The sequence below is a fragment of the Hypanus sabinus genome, chromosome 9 (genome assembly GCF_030144855.1).
Source record: "Hypanus sabinus isolate sHypSab1 chromosome 9, sHypSab1.hap1, whole genome shotgun sequence".
NCBI classification, from domain to species: domain Eukaryota; kingdom Metazoa; phylum Chordata; class Chondrichthyes; order Myliobatiformes; family Dasyatidae; genus Hypanus; species Hypanus sabinus.
The window spans coordinates 124,903,313-124,921,373 of NC_082714.1; the positions used below are offsets into that span (position 1 = coordinate 124,903,313).

At 38.5% G+C, this 18,061-nt stretch overlaps 1 protein-coding gene across 2 annotated transcripts in view; it reads left to right on the plus strand.

The window, feature by feature from the left end:
- Nucleotides 1-132: 132 nt before the first annotated feature.
- The window catches only part of LOC132399781 (beta-1,4-galactosyltransferase 5-like), a 79,130-nt gene continuing 61,201 nt past the window's right edge, over nucleotides 133-18,061 (plus strand). The window contains exon 1 of one of the 2 annotated variants that reach the window (XM_059980516.1): nucleotides 133-2,428. In XM_059980516.1, the coding sequence (XP_059836499.1) occupies nucleotides 2,326-2,428 (103 nt within the window). In that variant the 5' untranslated portion in view covers nucleotides 133-2,325. The remainder of the gene's footprint in view (nucleotides 2,429-18,061) is intronic. The other variant, XM_059980517.1, reaches the window with a different exon arrangement.

Here is an 18,061-nt window from a genome sequence, read left to right on the forward strand (position 1 = left end):
CAATATCTACAAGGTGAAGGATCTAATTGAACCTGACCCTGCTGTGCAAAATTTCCCTCCAAAAATAATCAGAAACAAAGATTCAAAGTGCATTTTCAATAAAAGTATGTATGGAGTTTCCAACCTGAAATTCATCTTCACTAGAAACAGTCATGAATCAAAGGAAACCATGGAACTTGTTCAAAGGAACTCCCCCTCCTCATGTGCAAAAACAACCAAGCAAACAGCATACAAAGAGAAAAAGAATATAAAACACAAAATTGAAAGTGCCCAGGCATATTTATTTCAGCTGAGTTTTGTGTTCAGATTATCACTGACATGTCATGAAATTTGACGTTTTGCAGCAGCAGTACAATAGTCAAAAATAATATAATTTACATTAAGAAATATAAAAAAAATATGCAGAGCGGAAAGAAAGAAAAATAGTGTTGTAGTGTCATTGGTTCATGAACCATTCAAAAATGTTATGGGGAAGGGGAAGAAGCTGTTTCTAAAACGTTGAGTGTGTCTTCAGGCTCCTGTACCTCCTCTCTGATGGGAGTATTGAGAGCAGGCCACACCCTGGATGAGTAATATCCTTAATGATGATGTCACCTTCTTGAGGCATTTTGAATATGTCTATGATGGTGATGAGGCTAGTGCCTGTGATGGAGCTGGCTAAGCTTACAGTCCTCTCAAACTTTTTCCAATCCTGTTCATTGCTGCCTCCATACCAAATGGTTATGCAACCAGTCATAATGCTTTCCACAGTACATCTGTAGAAAGTTGTTGGAGTCTAGTGACAGACCAAATCTCCATGGACTACTAATGAAGTATAGCTGTAGTTGTGCTTTCTTCATATTTGAATCAATGATGTTGACACCAAAACTTGAAGCTGTTCACCCTTTCCACCTTTGACCTCCTGATGAGGGCTGCTTTGTATCTCCTGATCTGGATACCTACTGCAAACACTTCGAGGCACTATAAAGCTATCACCAACACTGTTCACATGGAATCTCCCATATTCACCTGAAGGAGTCATCCAATGTATTTTCCAAAGCCAGCATCAAGAATTGATTACTTGGCATCCAGAAGATTTTCGATATTCACAGAATATAACACAAGGCCTCCTTGAAAAACTGCCAATTCCCTAGGAATCTTAGAAATTCTGCCTCAAAGTGGACAAGAATTGGGAATTGTATTGAGAACCTCAAAGTGCACACACGTCAGGAGCACAGAGAAAATATGTAAACAAAGGACACCCCCTCCCTACAAGCCCTCCAACTTTTAGGCGCCGCCAGCTCAATCTGTGAAAGGGTATCCGTAAGGCACAAGTTACCTCAGAAATGCAAGTCATCCTTGATCCCCGAGGGATTCCCCAAAATAAGGGGAATATCTGATATCATTTTCCTTCGTGTAAACCGATTTTAAATTCACCAGCTGTCGTGAGGAAATTTGAACTCGTTCGGTCCTCTGAATTACTTTCCCACTATGTTACCTATCTATAACAATATATCTAACCACAATATTGTTATGTCCGGTCAGTCATTCCTAATATGGTTTCACGGAATTCACCGGCGGAACTACGGTAAAGCAGATTTACACACTGAATCACTAGCGAGAGAAATGGCATGTTATGGTGTTTGGTCGTAACCTTTGCTGTCTCTGAAACAAGCAAGTACAGGGATCCGCCCTGGGTCGGCAAAATGACGTTAGCGGTGAAGGCGCTTCCCGTTAATCGCGGGGAGGCCAGGCAACCGAGAACGTACTGACAACACACTTAGCAGATTAAGACCTTGTTCAATTCTCAGTAAAAATAGGTGGGAACAGGCACCATGTCCAAGGGCTTTGAGTTCTTTGGAATAATTTGCTGGATTGCAGTGTTGCCCTTTGCACTGGATGAGAGAGAGAGAACAACGCCGTGCACTTTACCTTCTTTGTGGAAACAAAGGCTATAATCCCAATGGCGAGAAAAAGTATACAGAGAGAAGAAAACACAAGGGCAAAGTGTGTGTTTAAATTTTTTTTAAAATCCCGTAACAGGAAATGCTATTAAATAATAATTCTTCCTATTTCCGAGTAAGAGGGCGGTGTTGACTTTCCAGCCGGAAGTTAGCAAAAAGCGAGCGCTTCACCGCCCTCGGTTTGGAGGTAGAGTCTTCCGTATTCATGAATGTGGAGAGCAGGTTGCTCTTTCTAGCTGCTTCATCGCGGAGGCTCTCCTCCCTCTTTCTCTCTTAGATATAGTGTCTGTAGAATTTCCTCTCCCTCAATCCATAGCTGCTGTAGTTTTTTCTCTAACTGCGGCGGCCGGAATCTGTTTCTACATTTAGTTTACAGCATAATATGAGAATTTTACGCATCCCGAACCGTTCAGTATTTGCGTTGCTGTTTCTCTTCTCCTTGTCATCATCATTCCTCTACTTCATATATGTAGCGCCTGGGTTAGGTGAGTGACATATTTAACATTGTCTGTTTGTCTGTCTACCGGGGGTCTGCCGTTCCCTTGAGGTGAGGGAGGTGGCGGGGGATTTGCCCACTATTGGACGTTCAGTTGCCAGTCCTGGGCCCTGCCCTTTCGAATGAATGAAGGATGATTAAAACAACAGAAATCGATAAAGTAAAGGAAACAAACGGTCTCATTTCGTTTCGGAATACCGAATGAATATTAAGTTTTAAAAGCTCTTTTTCCCCTCAATGCGGTTGAGCGGAAGTACTGCGTAGATTGGCGAGAGAAACAGGAGAGACGCCCCAAGGAAAATCGCATGATCGCGATTATTTCGTGTGTATATATAAAAATAGGAAGGAACATCTTTGTATATGTTTTATAATCGTTCCCCTATTTCATTGGACTTTCACAAATATTGAGTTTTGGATTTTCGGCGTTGTATTTTTATAAATACAGCATTCTGTCTATTTGATTTACTCAAGCTTGCAACTGGCAACAGTTGAATCACATTGTTAAATTTCGTAACTTTTCGGTAGACGGTTGACGCGCTTTTTACGTGTGTTGAGTGGGCGATTATGATGATGAAAGTGGAGACTTTTGCTCATCCCTGAGCTCGTAAAAGTAACCCATTCACTCCCTTGTTTATTCGGGCAGGAAGAAAAAAAACCCAATATACATTACTTTTCCTTAGTTAAATTGTTATTTCTGATCGTTCGAGGTTAAAACTTGGGGGCTGATGGATAATTGTAGAATTGTGGGGGGCTGGGGGTGGGTTAAAGTGTACAGTACAAGTACTCCAAATTACCCAGGTACCATCTTTACAGAAACGGGAATAAGCGAACCAGAGCAAAATTTATAGAAAAGGTTGAATAAGAGTTCTTGATTTGTTCCCAAAATGCAGTTTTTCTTTTTGTGATTTCCTTTTGTGTTATACTTTCCACTAGGTTATTGAACTTTTAGATTGCGCTACTTTTTTTTCTCTTGCTATCTGTTCTAAGTTTATTTAAGGGCGTGTTTGGCAGTGAAGCTGTATCTAATTCTACTGCTGCAATGTAGACAGAGTCTAACTCTATAAAGATTTGATTGGAATCCCTTTTATAAATTGCAAGTTATTGCTATTTGCTGAGATTGTTATTCCAGGGAATAGTGAAACGTTAGAGAGGCTTATTGAAATGTTCAATGCTAAAAGATGCATTGTAGCATTTATTGAAATATAGATGTGAATCTGACAAGATGTGCTATAAGCCTGTAGAGAATTGGGATTAGAACAGTGCTTAGCAGAGGCTGCATGCCAAATGTTATGCATGTTCAGTATTGGTTGCAAAATGTATCACCCAGAAGTTTATGATGATGCAGTTGTAATTTTCCAAACCTGCAAATTATATTTAGTATTTTACTATAATTGGCAGACTTCACCCAATAATTGTGATCCACTCCTATTCCCTGATTCCTGCTAACATTGAATCTAAAAGCTCTACCAGCACATTTTATGTTTTCTTTATTGATCTTGTGAACCTGGACAATTTATCAACAAATAAATTGATTATTGGGCTCTGCTAATTTAATCTTATCCTTACCTCAAGAACACATGTAAGTTCTTTCATTGTAATTGGATAATCTTCCCTTTCTCAATTTTGGGGACAGCTGGGCTTAATAGATAAATTCCTTCTATTCTTATTTGATGTTCATTGTTTGCCAAAACTGGGAAGGTTACATATTAAAACTGTTAATTAAAATGTTTTGTTCCCCACTTAACCAGTGTAGCATTGTTAACTGGAGCCTCCAGGGTAAAGTGCTAACCTGAGAGGTGTTTTTCATGTTTACGCTTTGGTACTGTCTCGTTTCTACAGTTAAGTGATATCTTCAGTTGCACTCAGGTGCTGCCCTGCAATTGACTTCTCCTGTAAAATTTATTTCCCTGTGTTTTCTTTAATACCCTGAATAGTGGTGCATTATTTGGGATTTAAAAAAAACTTGGTGGGGGGTGGGAAGAAAGTTGTACATTTTTAATTGTTTTTTTAAGATCTGGCATAATAGTCCATATTTAGTTTTCTTTTAACCTTTCTTGATGCCCCCATCCTTCTGAATTCCCGTCAAGTACAGGCCCGGAGACATGAAATGCTCTTCATCTATTAAGCCTTTCATTCATGAGGTCATTCATATGACCCTCCTATGTAGCCTCCCCAGGGACAGCACACTCTTTATTGGATGTGATGCCCAAAACTGCTCAATGCTCCAAATGTGATCTGACCAGTCTCAGCAGTACAGCCTTGATTTTATATTCTCCTGATGAAATGAATGCTATTTTCCTTCTTACTCATGGACCCAACCTGAAAATTACTGTGAGGAATTCAGATTTGTTTATCTCATGAACATTGAAACAACAATCACGTATGTTACTTGTGTTAACAATAAATACCGTACACCTTAGGATGTACTGGGAGCCACCCGCAAGTGTTACCACAATTTTGCCGCTAACAAAGTTTGCCCACAATGCTTGGCAAAACAATACAACTCAATAAATCAGAACACAACAAGCAAATAAAAACAGCAGCAAAACGAGCATTTTTCATGAGGCTCCTGTGCCACCTTTCTGATGGCAGCAGCAAGAACAGAGCATGGCGTTGATGGTTGGGGTCCTTGATGATGGATGCTGTTTTCCTGTAATGGTGTTCCTTGTAGATGCCCTCAATGGTGTGGAGGGCTCTATCTGTGATGGACTGGGCCATATCCACTACTTTTTGTAGTGGATGCAGCCAGTCAATATACTTCACCTCACCTATAGAAATTTATCAGAGTTTTAGATGTCATCTAAGCTGAATCTTTGCAAACTTCCAAGGACATTTGCTTTCTTTCCAATGCATTTCTGTGCTGAGCCCAGACCATGTGAAATGATAACACCAATGAATTTACAGCTGCTGACCCTCTCCACCTGTGATCCCCCAGTGAGGACTGACTCAGGAACCTCCATCTTCCCTTTTAAGTTCCCTTGTTAATCAACTCTGGCCATTTTCTCTCTTGTCTCTGTAGTTAACTTTATTCAACAATAGTACTGTTACACTAGGTTTTAGCTGCACTCTCAATCTGCAGAGCGAATTTTATCATTGTATGATCACTGTCTCTCTTACGGGTTCCTTCAGCTTAAGATCAAATCTGTCTCAAATCCAAATTGCACGTTCTTTGGTGGCTCTGCAGTGACCTGCTTTAAAAAGCCATCTCGTAGACCTATCACAAATTCCTTATTTGGTAGCCCACTAGCTAGTCTCACCAGTCACTTAAACATCACCTTTCTTGCTTGCCGTTCTGGTGTATTTTGAAACCCACATCCTTACTCCCATTTGGAGGTTTGTACATAACTCCAGTCAAGATTTTTCTTTTGCCGTTGTGGTTCCTATATTCTAACTACAAATCGAATTGCCTTAATTTGCTTTTGATAGGAAACGATGCTGATTTGGGTGTCTGTTGAAGTACTTTCACTCCAGTGATCTATAGAACAATGTTTGATAATTTAAGAATATTTTGTTTTTATTTTTAATTACTGCAGCTTACATATTCCATAGTTTGTTTAGAAAGCTATGATTGAAATAATCATTGTGAAGGATGAGTTAGTTTAAATGGTGCTTCTTATGTCACTTTGCCATATGTTCTTTGTCACTGAATTTGCAGTATGTCATTTCAGACTAGCTCATTAATGTTTGTAAGCATTTGTTTGGGTAAATCATGTAAGGATCTTTGAGATGTTTTGATGTGGAAGTTGGCCCATCCATGAACGTCACACATTCTTCCCCCTTTTTGTGGCCCTTGATTACTGATTGAAATGTAATGATTACTCTAGTGTGGCCTCTGTCGGTCATGGTTGACCATGGGTACCGCACCTCTGGTAGTCAATTCTCCGGGGGGAGTTGCTATGGAGATCTGTCTGTTGCCCATGCAGTGGGAACCCCCTCTCCATGTTGATGGCAGGTCCAGAGGAACGATGAAAATCGATACCGTTTGGTGCCAGCAGCGTCACAGGAGTTGCCGTGCTGGTTGGTGCTGGGTACAGCAGTCAGCCGCCTTCGGGACTCCCACTCCAGATTTTTCCTCGGGGTTTACTCCCAAAACCTTTCCCGTGAGTGGGTATGGCCACAAGGCAGTGGAGGTTTGAAATCAGAGGTTTCCCTCTCCTGGATAAGCTACTATCCGTGGTTACTGAGCCCCATCTGCCCGGAGCAACTGGTTTTAAGGCACCAGTGGTCCGCCTTTGCCCCTTCTCCTGTCAGTGAAAAAAGCTTTGCCGAGCATAAGAACTATGTCACACGTGAAGGCCAGGAGTTGGACTTGGTTGTCAGAGGCTGTTTGAGAAGCACGCCATGAAGAGCATTTGTTTAGCAGTGGGAGCTCATCCCCACTACAACCCTTCGGCTATGACAACCCTTACTATTAAAATTTCATACTCCATGCGTTAAAATGTAACATTTTTACCATTTCACAGATAAGTGATATTTTTTTTAGTCCAGAAGTATCAAATCATTGCTACCAGCTTTGGGATTTCTCCATTAAGCCACATGTAAAAAATGAATCCTGAAGTCCATGGCAAATCACGGTAAACTCACAAAGAATGCTGTTGGGTTCCATTACAGTAAAGTGAAAATTTAGGCCAATGTGCCAGAAGCAATGTTTTACTTTATAATAATGTTGCAAATGAGACATATTTCACTTTAAATTAGTTTTAAAATTGCAGTAATGCTAAATTTCATCCAAAATCATTACCGTTGAGTACTGTATTCTAATAACTGGTATAGACCTATACAATAAAATTTTAAAAACTTATTTTTAGTTATAAAAAACATTATAGCGTTGAATCATTGCTTGATGAAGTGATCTTTGGGAATCTTTTGAGTACAGAACCTATGTCCATTTCTATAATAGTCATATCATTCCTTTTCTTTTTACCCGCCCTTCAGTTTAAAAAAGCAGAGCATCAGACATAGTAGTAGAATTAGGCCATTTGACCCATCAAGTTTCTCTGTCATTCGATTATGGCTGATTTATTTTCCCTCTTGATCCCATTCTCTCTCTCCCCCCCCCCCCCCCCCCCCCCGGTAACCTTTGTCACCAAACTAATAAAGAACCTATCAACCTCGAAGATATCTTGCTTTTACTGAAAATACATGGCAATTGCCACATTTTATGTACAAAAGTGTAACATGTCAGGAGAATAATTGCTCTAAAATTAAGTTACATTGATCTAGATTTGCTTACTTGATTGAATAACAAGTTTAAAAGTTGTGGATTACTTGGGATGCTGTTTGGAAAGTGTACTTTTGTATAATACACTTACCGTTATCTTTTCCAGATTTTTTTTTCACAAATTTATATCCATGATCCTTCAATCATGATTCTTGCAAGAAATCTAGAATTTTTCCATTTCTAAAGTAATTAGTTTTGCTTCCATTAAATTCATCTTTATCTACCTTGAGATGAACCGGGGGTTGGGGGGGGGGGGGAGATTGGGGAGAACAAATGCTCAAATCTTCAATAAAGACTAAAAGAATTCACACTTGTGTATAAATTGTACTACATTGTGATTCTAATTCTGAGCCCCCATTTCAGCATTTCACTCATAATGAATTTCAATGTTAATTTGCATTGATGGAATTTCTCAGAGCTGGTATTGTGTAGCAAGGTAATGCAGCACAAATGAGCTGTTTATCAGTGAATTATGTTTTGCTCCAGTATACAGCATTCTCTCAGCACTAGTCAAAATTTGTTTTCTGTAAGTAGGATTTAAGTTCTGACCTGATAAGTTTACCGATTTTGCCGAAGTGATGTAGATTTCATGTGCTTATTTGCCTTTTATTTAAATTAAAATGTTGTGGTTTGACTGGAAATTTTGAGTCCATTATGTATAGTACTATTTCATTGTAAAATGTGGACAATGTCTTGGGGCTACATGCTACATGCAACGCTAATACAAGCCTTTGATAATGTGGTGAAAAAATCCAGGAAGTTGACAGGTATTGTGAGTTTAGAAGTTCAGAATAATTCTGAGTATTAACCCATGTAGTTCTAATGTATTTGCTTGAACTGCTTTTCTACTTTCTTCCAGATTCCAATTTTGATAATTTAAAACTGTGTTCTATTATTAAAACATTTTGCTTTTTGGTCTCAATACCTAGAAAAATGTGATAGACCTTCAAAGTTTCTGGTGAGCAAATCTGCCCTGCTGTTTGTTTAGATGAAAATTAGCCGACTGTTCTACCTGTTTTTTGACAAGACCTCTTACCCTCCAGTTATATTTACTGCATACCTTAAATGATTGGCACATCATGCCACAGATTATATAGTGAGGAACTGGGATTATTAAGAAACCATGTACATAAACGTGATACATAATAGAGCTGTCTATTCCCCCATCAGGAAGGCCTTAAAACACCCAGTTTCTTTCTGGACAACAGACCTCACCAGTTCCCCTCTACCACCTTCCTCCATTTGGCAGAACTGTTCCTCACCCTCAACAATTTCTGCTTTGGCTCTCACATTCTCCAAACTCAAGGGGTAGCCATGGGCCCCTGCTGTGCCTACCTTTTATTTGGCTACGTAGAACAGTCCATGTTTGAAGCCTTCCCTGGTAATGCACCTCAACTCTTCCTGTTCTACATTGACGACTGCAGTGGGTTGGTGCTGCTTCCTGAACCTATGTTGAGCTTGTCAATTTTATCAACTTTGCCGTCAACTTCCACCCTGCTTTTAAATTCACTTGGCCCATTTCTAACACCTCCATCCCTTTCTCAATCTCTCTGTCTCCATCTTTGCAGACAAATGTCTACTGACATTTTATATACTTACCGATTCCTATGGCTATTGTTACGAATTCCCGTAACTGGATCACTTACCAGCAAAGATGGAGAGGTCCGTTGAAGTCTGATGGTACTATTTTTTAAAAGTATTTATTGATAAAGGGGCAGAAAATTAAGATTAATGCAAACATACAGATAATATACATCATCAATACTACATCTAAAGCGCAGGTATGATCATAACCAATAAAACGTAACTCTATCGTTGTCTAGGGGATAATGTATTGTCAGATGGAAATATAAAAGTCATTAGCTCATTCAGGCTGCAGCGGTTTGGGTTTAAGAGAGGGAGGCGTTTAATCTTGCCCAAGTCTTTTGTGACGTCAGTCCGTTGAGTCAAGGGAGCGGGTTTCCTCGCTGTTAGCTAAAAAGCCGTTTTCCGTGGTTTCAGCCACCAATTCCAGCCACAGAATTGAACGTACATGGCTTGGTTTCCGATGACTGTCTGTTGTTATGTGGTCGCTTAACGTTTCTTCTGGTGCGTCTGAGGGGTTGTTCCTACGGCCCCTCTTTTGACTCGCAGGGTCGTAGATGTCAATCAGGTTGGGGGTGATGCAATCTCTCCCTCAACCAGCCCACTTTGCCTGAGGGCATTCACGTAGCAGAGCATCTCAATCTACAAATCTGTCTCCCAAGAGACAATGGCCATGTCCAGTCGCTTTACATCGCTATGGGGGGGTGGGGGGGGAAGAAACGTGACATCCTGCATGTCTCCCCCTCATGTCTTGGCCCCCCCCCCCCCACTTTTGACTCAACCCAACAGTGATCTGGCGGTTCTCACAAAGGAAGGGGCTACGGACGTAACACTGTCTTGAATATACCTCTTTCTACCCTATCACTTGTAAAAGTGCTATTCTATTTTTTTCAGTTTCTCCATCAGTCACATTGGTTCTCAGGATGAGACTTTATATTTCATAACATCCCTTCCTCTACGTTTAATGTTACCCTCACTTGCATCTCTTCCATTTCTCAAACATATGCCTTCTCCCCATCTTCCTGCTACCATAACAGGGATAAAGTTCCTCCTGTCCTTAATTGCCACACCACAAGCCTTCACATCCAGCACATCATTCTTTGTAACTTATGTCATCTTCAACAGAATCGTACCGCTAAAAATGCTTTGCACTACCCCCCCCCCCCCCCACTCTCTGCTTTCTGCAGTAATTGTTCTCTTCGTGATTTTCTTGCCCATTCGTCTTTCCTCCACTGATCTCCCTCCTGGTATTTATCCCTGTAAATAGAACAAATACTACACCTGCCCCTTCTCATCTTTTCATCTCCATAGAGGGCCCCAAGCAATCATTCCAGGTGAGGCAACATTTCACCTGCAGGTCTGTTGGAGCCATTTACTGTATCCAGCGCTCCTGGTGCAGCCTTCTCTACATTGGTGAGAAGTGACACAGTTTGCAGGGCCGCTTTGTCAAGCACCTTCACTCTGTCTGTAAAGGCCAGGATTTCCCTATGGTCACCCATTTTAATTCTACTTCCCATTCCCATTCCAACATGTTCTATGACCTCCTCTACTACCATGAGGTGACTCTCAGCTTGAAGGAGCAACGTGTCATATTCTGTGTAGGTAGACTGCAACCCGATGGCATGAACATCAACTTCTCAAACTTCCGGGAATTTCTTCCCCCCACCATGTCCCTTTCTGGCTTCTCTCTCACCTCTTCTCACCTCCCCGCCACTTTGCTCTGGTGCCCCTCATCCTTCCCTTTCTTCTATGGTCCACTCCCCTCTCCTCTCAGAATCATTCTTCTTCAACCCTTTATCTTTTCTACATGTCACTTACCAGCTTCTTACTTCATTCCTCTTGCCCACCACCCACCTACCTTTCCTGTCACCTAGCTTCACCTATAACCTAGCTTGTACTCTTCCCCCTCATCCACCTTCTTATCTGACTTCTTTCCCCTTCCTTTCTGTTGAAGGGTCTTGGCCTGAAACATCGATTGTCTATTCCTTCCACAGTGCTGCCGAACTCGCTGACTTCCTCCAACATTCTGTGTGTATATTTGTATTTGTGTAAATAATCAATTAAATGGGGGAAGTTAGTAAATAGCAGGATGCATGTGTCACTTGTTTGATCTTTTACTTATCAAGGACCAAACCAATCTAGTGTTTGACTGTTCAGATACAGTTATTCTTTCAAGGCTTGTTTGTAAGCAAGTGGCTATTGGCCAGAAATATAATTTCCTCTGGAATTATTAGGAATTGAAGCCTGAGGTTTTCAATTAAAGTTGGGTGTCTCACATACAGTTTATTAAAGAAAAAAATGAGCTACAGCATTTAATTTATGGGATTTTAAAGCTGCATTTGTACCATAATACCTCCATTAGAGTTTGTGGTTTTTTGATTGACGCTACAAACTGACTTTTTTTTGTAAGATCACAGAACATTCGTGACATTGAATGATTTTTGGTAATCTACATTATATTATATTTGATCTAGTAGAATTAGTAGTTGAACTTTTTAAAAAAACTCTCCAGATAAAAATAGGGTAGTAAGAGTTTGATCTTGGCTTCTGAATGCTGGTACACAATATTCTGCATTATATGCATTTCAATTTTTAACACAAAGTAAATTAAAACAGGAATGCAGGTATTTTTTCATGTTTCTACAAGTTAAATAAAATGCAGTTAAAATGATTAGATAGTTAAGAGGCCAAGACTTTTACGAGTATTGTTTAATCCTGCCCATGTTGAGAATGTGTTGAAATTAATTTGATAGCTTTTTGATATGAATAAATAAATGACTATCAAAGAAGATGTTGGGTTAAAGACTTTGATTCCATAGTTTTGGTGGAAACTAAATAGTAACTTGCATAATTGACGTCAATTGCTGCAAGCAACCTTCTGTAATGAACTGCAAATTGGATTCAGTTATCGTTTGACTACTTTGTTGCCCAATGTTCTGATTTTAATCTTTGAAATGTTTCCTCAATCAGGTTATGACATCTGTATTAGAATCATGGTTATTTTAACCTGCTTCTCTCCTTTTCATCATATTTCCTTCCATGAGCATAATTCACACTCAGAACACATTTTAGTTAAATTTCATGTTATTACAGATAGAATACTATTTCAGCAGATACTATCCCCAGCAGCAAAGATAATTGATCTCAATTTTCATGTTATTAATTTCTGGCATCTGTGGAAATTTTCTGTGATTTTCTCTATTTTTGACCATTTTTCATCCAGCTCCTGACAATGCCCCCCCCCACCTTGAATTTGGTGCTTTTTGCTGATGTATTTATGGGTACTAGCTAGCTATAGAAGTGAATTTGCAACTTCTATCCTAGTCTAATTAGTGTCTAACAAATTACATGCCTTAAACAAATTTTTAAAAATGACTTGATGTGTAATGAATGACAGCAAATAAAGCACTGAAGTCACAGGACCAGTGAAGCTCTGAATCTTGAGTGAGATCAGCTGGAATCATTATGGCAAGATGTGATTTTAAATGCAGACATTTTTGTATTGAAAAAATCTATTGCCTGTGTGGGTGTGTGGATGGGCATCTTTCAGCATTTTGTTTACTTGAATCTAAAATCTCTGAACCCAACTTAGTGTATGGGAAAAGAGAACAAAAATAAATATTGGCATGGAATCTGTTTAATTAGCTTCCCAATATAGGGCAGAGCATTTTGAAGGTTTTTTATACAGACATGGGAATGTAAGTCTTTTGTACAGGATGAGAGGATTATGATGTAAGAGATCTGAGGGCAACTTTTTACATGGAATCACCTGCCAGAGAAAATGGTTGAAGTATAGACTATAACACACACAAAATGCTGGTGGAACACAGCAGGCCAAGCAGCATCTATAGGGAGAAGCGCTGTCGACGTTTCGGGTCGAGACCCTTCGTCAGGACTAACCGAAAGGAAAGGTAGTAAGAGGTTTGAAAGTAGTGGTGGGAGGGGGAAATGAGAAAGCAGCTGGAAGCAGCTCTTAGCTTCATCCCACCCCCTCCAGACTTCTCCTATCATTTTGCATGTCCCCCTCCCCCCCACTACTTTCAAATCTCTTACTATCTTTCCTTTCAGTTAGTCCTGACGAAGGGTCTCGGCCTGAAGCGTCGACAGCGCTTCTCCCTATGGATTCTGCCTGGCCTGCATTTTCCACCAGCATTTTGTGTGTGTTGTTGTTTGAATTTCCAGCATCTGCAGATTTCCTGGTGTTTGAGGTATAGACTATCATCGGTGTTATTTTGCGAAGCACCTGGCTAGCTACATGGAGGGCAGGTAGAAAGATAGAGGCCAAATGTAGGAAATTAGAACTAGTTGGGTAGGCACTGTGGTAGACATGGACCACATGGGCCAGAGGGTCTGTATTGTGTTGTTTGATGACTTTAACTTTTTTCTTTATGCAATACATGCAATGCCTCTAATGTGTGATTTTTTTTCTTTTCAATATTTTTATTAGTTTCTACATAGAAGAATACAGAGTACAAGAAAGTGTATATAAAAGGTCAAAAAGATTAAAAATACTACCAATTACATTATATCTGTTCATAGTAGCAATATCATTACCCTGTATTCATGTAAGTTAATCAATAGTTATATTGAAATATACTAATTTATTACAAAAAAAAACCTAACCCCTACCAAGGCTGGAACTGTTCATTAAAGAGAAAAGAAGGTACAGTACCTTCTCATATAATAAAAATTAATAATAGCCAGTTTAAACAATGGCTATTGTTTCATCTGAGTTTAAACAATGAATTGAAAGTTTTGAAAATAATTCAGAAAAGGTCCCCACAATGTTTGAAAGTCTTGACAAGATTCAGAAATTGAACAATGAATCTACTCTAATTCGTAACATGACATAAAGTTGCATAACCATTGAACATGAGTAGGAGGGAAAACATCTTTTCATTTAAGCTAAAGTGTTCTCCTAGCTATAAGAGAGCTAGAGGCCAAAATATGTAAATCAGATGCCTTCAGCTTGATATGTTGTCCTGCAACAATACTGAACAGGGCCATCAGAGGGTTAGGCTGAAAATTGACTTTAAAAAGTAAGGAAAAAGTTTGAAAAACTACCTTCCAATATTTTTCAAGATTCAGACAAGTCCAAAACATATGAATTAATGAAGCTTCTCCAATTTCTGTCACAGTAGGGAGATATATCTGAATAAAAACAAAATAGCTTATCCTTAGTCATATGAGCTCTATGTACCACCTTAAGTTGTAGGAGGGGAATGACGAGCACATAGTGATGAAGTATTAGCCAGTTTAAAAATTTCATTCCAAGTTTCCTCAGATATTGATGTCAGTAAATCTTGTTCCTAGAGATTCTTAACTTTGTCTAAAGGAACACCCCTCATCTCCTGTAACATACCATAAATATTAGATAATGAACCATTATGAAAAGGTGTCAAAATAAAAATTACGTTTAGTATGTTCTTATCTGAGCTTATAGGAAATGTGCATAATTGAGATCTTAAAAAGTTTCTGATTTGTAAATATCTAAAAAAGGGAATTTTGGGTAAGCTATATTTAGCCGATAATTGTTCAAATGAAAAAAGATCCCAAAAAAATTTAATACCCAACCTGTCCCATTCTTTAAAAACTAAATCAATCATGGAGGGTTAAAAAAACACTAGAATAAATGGGACTTGAAAGGGAAAATCTCAATAAACCAAAGTGTTTTCTAAATTGTATCCATATCCTCAGAATATGTTTAACTATTAAATTAGCAGTTAGTTTACTTACAAATAAAGGAAGTGAGGATCCAAGAAGAGAAATAGTAGAACATTTATTAGTTAGGTTCCAAAGAGACGCATACAGGACAGTCTGCACGATTAATATAATATAGCCAAAACATAATTGTATATTAACTGCCCAGTAATAAAACCTAACATTTGGTAATGCTAAACCTCCAGACTTTTTCCAGATTTTTGAAGATCAACTTTATTTAAATAGGGGTGTTTATTTTTCCACACATAAGAGGATAAAATGGAATCAAGGGAGTCAAAAAAGGATTTACGAATAAGAATGGGTAAAGCCTGAAAAAGATACATAAGTTTAAGTAGAATATTCATTTTAATAGAATTAATTTGTCCAATCAGCGATATTGAAAGAAGTGACCAATTTAATGACACCAGGAGTGAATCTGCAGATGGTGGAAATAAATAACTGGCAGAACTCAACAGGCCAGACAGCATCTATGGGAGGAGGTAGTGACGACGTTCTGGGCCGAAACGTCATCACTACCTCCTCCCATAGATGCTGTCTGGCCTACTGAGTTATGCCAGCATTTTGTGTTTTTTACCAATTTAATGATATCCTTTTTACATGGTTCAATAAAGTAAGAAAGTAAGAAATGTGTGGTTTTTTTAAAAAAAGAAATTTGCATTTCTGAAGGTGCAAACTAGAAAGTTAAGTATCTTTGTGATTATGAAGTCTACAAGCAGATAATAGCTGACCTTTTAGCCACAATTGTTATGAGGTACTATATCCCTTAAGCAGGCTTGTGAAAATTTGGTAAAGATGAAAAGTGCATGAATGTCTTTATAAGCATCCAGAAGAAGAGAGAAAAAAAACAAGAGCTCTGCTTCTGTATCTTTTGTTTTTCTTGAAGTTCTGAACAAGCTCATTCATCTGTTAAAATGAAGGTAAATTTGACATGAGCCAAAACAGAAAAAGCTGGAAACAATGGATTCTATCAATTTAATTAAGGGGCTTCAAATTGAGAGGTTTTTTCTCTTCATGGATGCTATCTGACAGTTGAATACTTACAGGATTTTATGTTTTTATGATTTCTTACATCTGCATTGTCTTGATCCAAAGTAGTTGAGTGTTTCAAACAACATTTCTGCAATTTTTGAAGGACATTTCATATTGTATTTGAGTGGTAACATGGTTCAATTTGAATATAGAAATGTAACTAAATATCAAATATAGCATTTCAATTTCATTTTACCATTTCTACCATTTTTATTTTATTGATATAACGTGTTGAATCAGCTGCTAATCAAATTTTTATGTGGTATTATTTACTATGCAAATAATGGAGGAAAACAAAATGCATTCAAACAGCTTCAAACTGCCTGTCAATGTCTTTGACCGAATTGTCTGTTTAGCTTTTACAGCCTCTTTGGAGGCCCACCATTTGGGCAAAAAGTTGAAACACGTTATGGTAATTAATTCTCCCAAGGGACATGGGCAATTTGTGACTGGGTTGGCTCAAATGTGACTGGGAATGTCTAGTCTTGCTAATGTGATTGGGGCTATGTGTGTATGCTTAAATTTTGAGCAAAATAAATTAAGGCAATGTAATGGAAGCTCTAGCTCTGTAAGCAATTTCATAAAACTTAGGTAAGTTGAGGCCAAAGTATTTAACATTTTGTCTCTTGTGTCTCAAGTTAATATTATTGTGTGCAATAGTGGCAGCTACTTATTTGGACAACTTTTAAAGAATAAAAATGAATAAAAAAGAAAGGGATTCCTTTCAACACAGAAAGTGAACTTAGCAGGCCAGGCAGCAGCTATGGAAAAGGGTACAGTTGATGTTTCAGGCCCTTTGCTTATTTGGGATCCTATGTCGCATAATTGGGAATGAAGACAGTTGCTAAATAGTTTCTAAATAGTGTCAGCCATATGCACTTGTGTGGTCGTTAGTCACTACACTGTACTTCAAACAAATGGTTTTTAGTGTCAGTTTCATGTGTGTTTTTAGTAGTGATTTTTGTCACTAATAATTCTGCAAGAAAAAAGCAGAAAACAATTCAGAACTTGGTATAAATAACAAGCAAAGGCTTCTATTGAAAATATCACTGCACTTTTTAAAAAGGGAGGTCAGTAAAAAGACAGGAAATTATATGCTTGGTAGCCTGATTTTGGTGGTTGACAAGACCCAAGTCTATTTATTAAGGGTGAGGTTTTGGGTAGTTGGAGGCACATGATAAAATATGGCAAAATCAGTATGGTTTACTTAAAGAGAAATCTTGCCCGACAAAAAAAAATTCGGGATGTATATTGTATACATTTCTCTGATATTAAATGTACCTATTGAAGCAAATCTTTTGGAAATTTTGAGGAAATAACAGGTAAGATTGACAAAGGAGAATCAGTGGATATTATCTTGTGTTTGTCAGAGGATGTTGTTTACTTGGATTTTCAAAAGGCATTTGACAAGGTGCTCCACTTGAGGCTTCTAAACAACATAAGTTTCCTTGGTATTACAGGAAAGACACCAGCATGGATAGATGATTGGCTGACTAGCAGGAAGTAAAGAATGTGAATCAAGGGAATCTAGTTGGTTGCCTGTGACTACTGGTGTTCTGCAGGGTTGGTGTTGGCACTGTTTTTTTACATTATTTGGCTGATGTCAATGATGGCTTTTTGGCCAAGTTTGCTCCATTCCTGGCAACCGCAAGGTCAGTTTCTTCTGCAGTCTCAGTTGTAACCATATCTCTTTGTTAGTGTGTCATTCAGAACTTTATAGTATTCTAAGTGCAGTCTAACTGATATTTTGCACAACTTCAACATGATATCCCAACTTTTATACTCAATGCTTTGGCCCATGATGGGAAGGAAGCATACCAAATGCCTTTTGTTTACTACTCTATCCACCCTATCATCACTTAAAGTCTCTTTGTACATCAACACTCCTAAGATCCCTGTCATTTACTCTATACACCATAGTGAAATTTTACCTCCCAGAATAGATTAGCAATTATCACTTTGTGTGAATTGAGTTCTCTTAGCTTTACCATTGATCTATATCATGTTGTATGTTTAAATGACTTTCTTCAGTAACCTCATTCAAGTATATCTGATAAAAAAACACAG